Source organism: Octopus bimaculoides, chromosome 4 (genome assembly GCF_001194135.2).
Source record: "Octopus bimaculoides isolate UCB-OBI-ISO-001 chromosome 4, ASM119413v2, whole genome shotgun sequence".
NCBI lineage: Eukaryota > Metazoa > Mollusca > Cephalopoda > Octopoda > Octopodidae > Octopus > Octopus bimaculoides.
In genome coordinates this window covers 46297447-46298446 of record NC_068984.1, presented here as the reverse complement: position 1 = coordinate 46298446, position 1000 = coordinate 46297447, and the positions used below count along the sequence as shown (strand labels likewise).

The window sequence follows — 1000 nt, the reverse complement described above, 5'->3', positions numbered from 1 at the left end:
ATCATCATCAACAACAAAAACAACAACAACAACATCAACACTATCAAAGTGTGTGCGAAAAACAGGACGAAGAAGAAGAAGAAGAAGAAGAAGAAGAAGAAGAAGAAGAAGAAGAAGAAGAAGAAGAAGAAGAAGAAGAAGAAGAAGAAGAAGACTCAGAGGAAGGGGAAGACGTTACAGTGCCTCCACTGACGACAGCAACATCTACAACAACAACAACAGAGACATCAGTGATAACAAGGCCATCTTCACAATCAGAAGAATCATCACTATCAGCTACAGCAGTAGCGGGAAGAACAGCAGCGACAGCTGCAACAGCATATGTGCTAGCTTCATCATCATTATTATCATTATCATCATCATCATCACCAACAGCAACAACAACAACAACAACAACAACAACAACAACACCAGCATCGTTAAGCGGGCATTGTCGTCGACCGTTACTCTTATCGCGGCCATTCACACCACCATCGTCACCTTTGCCGTTATATTCGGCGAGAGATCTTTCTACGTCCACGCCGGGATTTCCCGATGAAAGCCCACCGCTTTCGCCAGCTCGTGCTGAACGCAAGCCTCTTAAAGTTGGCTTCGTCGACATGGAAGATGAAGAAGACGATGGACTTGATGGTGAACAGGATGCTGATGAGGATGGACGCCACCGTAACACGAGTAAATTCGGTCTCAGGAAAGGTATGAACTGTAAGCGATATCATCAGCCGCGGATGTCTTTACTAGGAAAACCTCTTCATTTTCACGGCCACCGGAGAGACGCCAAATACCGCAAACTCCAGGCCCGGATTTACAATTTTTTGGAGCGACCCAAATCATGGCCATCGGCTCTATACCATATTTTTGTGTAAGTACATATTAAAACTAATAATAATAATAATAATAATAATAATAATAATAATAATAATAATAATAAAATTGATATTAATAATAATAATAATAATAAAATTAACACTATGCAACTTTGCAAATCTTTTGGCCTTCATAT

The 1000-nt window shown here is 40.7% G+C and overlaps 1 protein-coding gene across 2 annotated transcripts in view; it reads left to right on the top strand.

The window, feature by feature from the left end:
* Positions 1-6: 6 nt before the first annotated feature.
* Positions 7-1000, top strand: part of LOC106884508 (potassium voltage-gated channel subfamily KQT member 1) — a 717249-nt gene continuing 716255 nt past the window's right edge. For both annotated transcript variants that reach the window (XM_052967039.1, XM_014935928.2), the window contains exon 1: positions 7-859. In XM_052967039.1, the coding sequence (XP_052822999.1) occupies positions 600-859 (260 nt within the window). In that variant the 5' untranslated portion in view covers positions 7-599. The remainder of the gene's footprint in view (positions 860-1000) is intronic.